Source organism: Mesitornis unicolor, unplaced genomic scaffold, assembly GCF_000695765.1.
Source record: "Mesitornis unicolor isolate BGI_N332 unplaced genomic scaffold, ASM69576v1 scaffold23782, whole genome shotgun sequence".
In the NCBI taxonomy this organism is placed as follows: Eukaryota; Metazoa; Chordata; class Aves; order Mesitornithiformes; family Mesitornithidae; genus Mesitornis; species Mesitornis unicolor.
The window spans coordinates 10,036-11,324 of record NW_010167493.1 but is presented as its reverse complement, the minus strand read 5'-3'; the positions used below and the strand labels follow the sequence as shown (position 1 = coordinate 11,324).

The window sequence follows — 1,289 nt, the reverse complement described above, 5'->3', positions numbered from 1 at the left end:
CGCTGTTCCCTGGGCAGGCCAGTGGGGTCTGCCCACGGTGACCTCGGCAGCCGTGCTGGGCATGTTCAGCGCCACGCTGGCGGGCATCATCGAGTCCATCGGGGACTACTACTCCTGCGCCCGGCTGGCCGGAGCCCCCGCTCCCCCCGTGCACGCCATTAACAGGTACAGCCACCAGCCCACACCGGGGCAGCCCTGGGCATTGGCGATGGGGACCAACCCCTCTGTGGTGTTCCCCAGGGGCATTTTCACCGAAGGCATCTCCTGCATCATCGCGGGGCTGCTGGGAACCGGCAACGGCTCCCCCCCCTCCAGCCCCAACACCTCCTCCAGCCCCAACATCGGCGTCCTGGGCATCACCAAGGTACCGGGGCTGCAACAGGTCCCACCTCGGCCTGGGGTTGAGCAGCATCACCCACCGCTGGTCTCTCTGCGCAGGTGGGGAGCAGGAGGGTGATACAGTACGGGGCCGGCATCATGCTGGTGCTGGGGACCGTCGGCAAGTTCACGGCGCTGTTCGCCTCCCTGCCCGACCCCATCCTCGGAGGGATGTTCTGCACCTTATTCGGTAACCCTAGCGCACCAAACCTGGGGTGCTGTTACCATCAACCCCAGGACATGGGGGATCTGGGGGCTTTGAGGGTTTGGGGCGAGCCATGGCTGGGTTCAAATGCCCCAGCTGGCACCGTGGGCATCCCTGCCCGCCCACGACCCGGCCACCGTCTCCGCTGGCAGGCATGATCACGGCCGTCGGCCTCTCCAACCTGCAGTTCGTCGACATGAATTCCTCCCGCAACCTCTTCGTGCTGGGCTTCGCCATGTTCTTCGGGCTGACGCTGCCGAATTACCTGGATTCCAACCCCAAGGCCATTAACACAGGTACCGTCCGCCAGGAAAAGCCCCGATTCTGAGTGTTTAGGGAGAGAGGAGGGCAGATCTCGTGGGCGCTTGCCAACCCTGGGTAAGCAGTGATTAATTAAGCAAATCTGGCTAATCGCAGCGTGCCTCGGCTCCGTCCCCGCGCTCTCGCAGGTGTCCCCGAGCTGGACCAGATACTGACGGTGCTGCTGACGACGGAGATGTTCGTTGGAGGGACCATCGCCTTCATCCTGGACAACACCATCCCGGGTAACTGAAATCTTCTCCATGGAGATGGAGGGAGAGAAACAGAGGGGGTTGGAGGCTGGTTTAGAGCTGCAAAAGGGGATCGGAAGGATGGGGGGCCTGATGCCAGGCAGGCAGGGGCCGGGGTTTTGGGTGACACGGTGGTGGCTGCCGCAGGGACGCAG

At 63.8% G+C, this 1,289-nt stretch overlaps 1 protein-coding gene across 1 annotated transcript in view; it reads left to right on the top strand.

The window, feature by feature from the left end:
• The window catches only part of LOC104536174 (solute carrier family 23 member 1-like), a gene marked incomplete at its 5' end in the record, with an annotated part of 1,622 nt that extends 486 nt beyond the window's left edge, over positions 1-1,136 (top strand). The window contains 5 exons of the mRNA XM_010178724.1: positions 18-165; positions 241-364; positions 439-568; positions 736-879; positions 1,033-1,136. Coding sequence (XP_010177026.1) covers positions 18-165; positions 241-364; positions 439-568; positions 736-879; positions 1,033-1,136 — 650 coding nt within the window. The remainder of the gene's footprint in view (positions 1-17; positions 166-240; positions 365-438; positions 569-735; positions 880-1,032) is intronic.
• Positions 1,137-1,289: the final 153 nt, after the last annotated feature.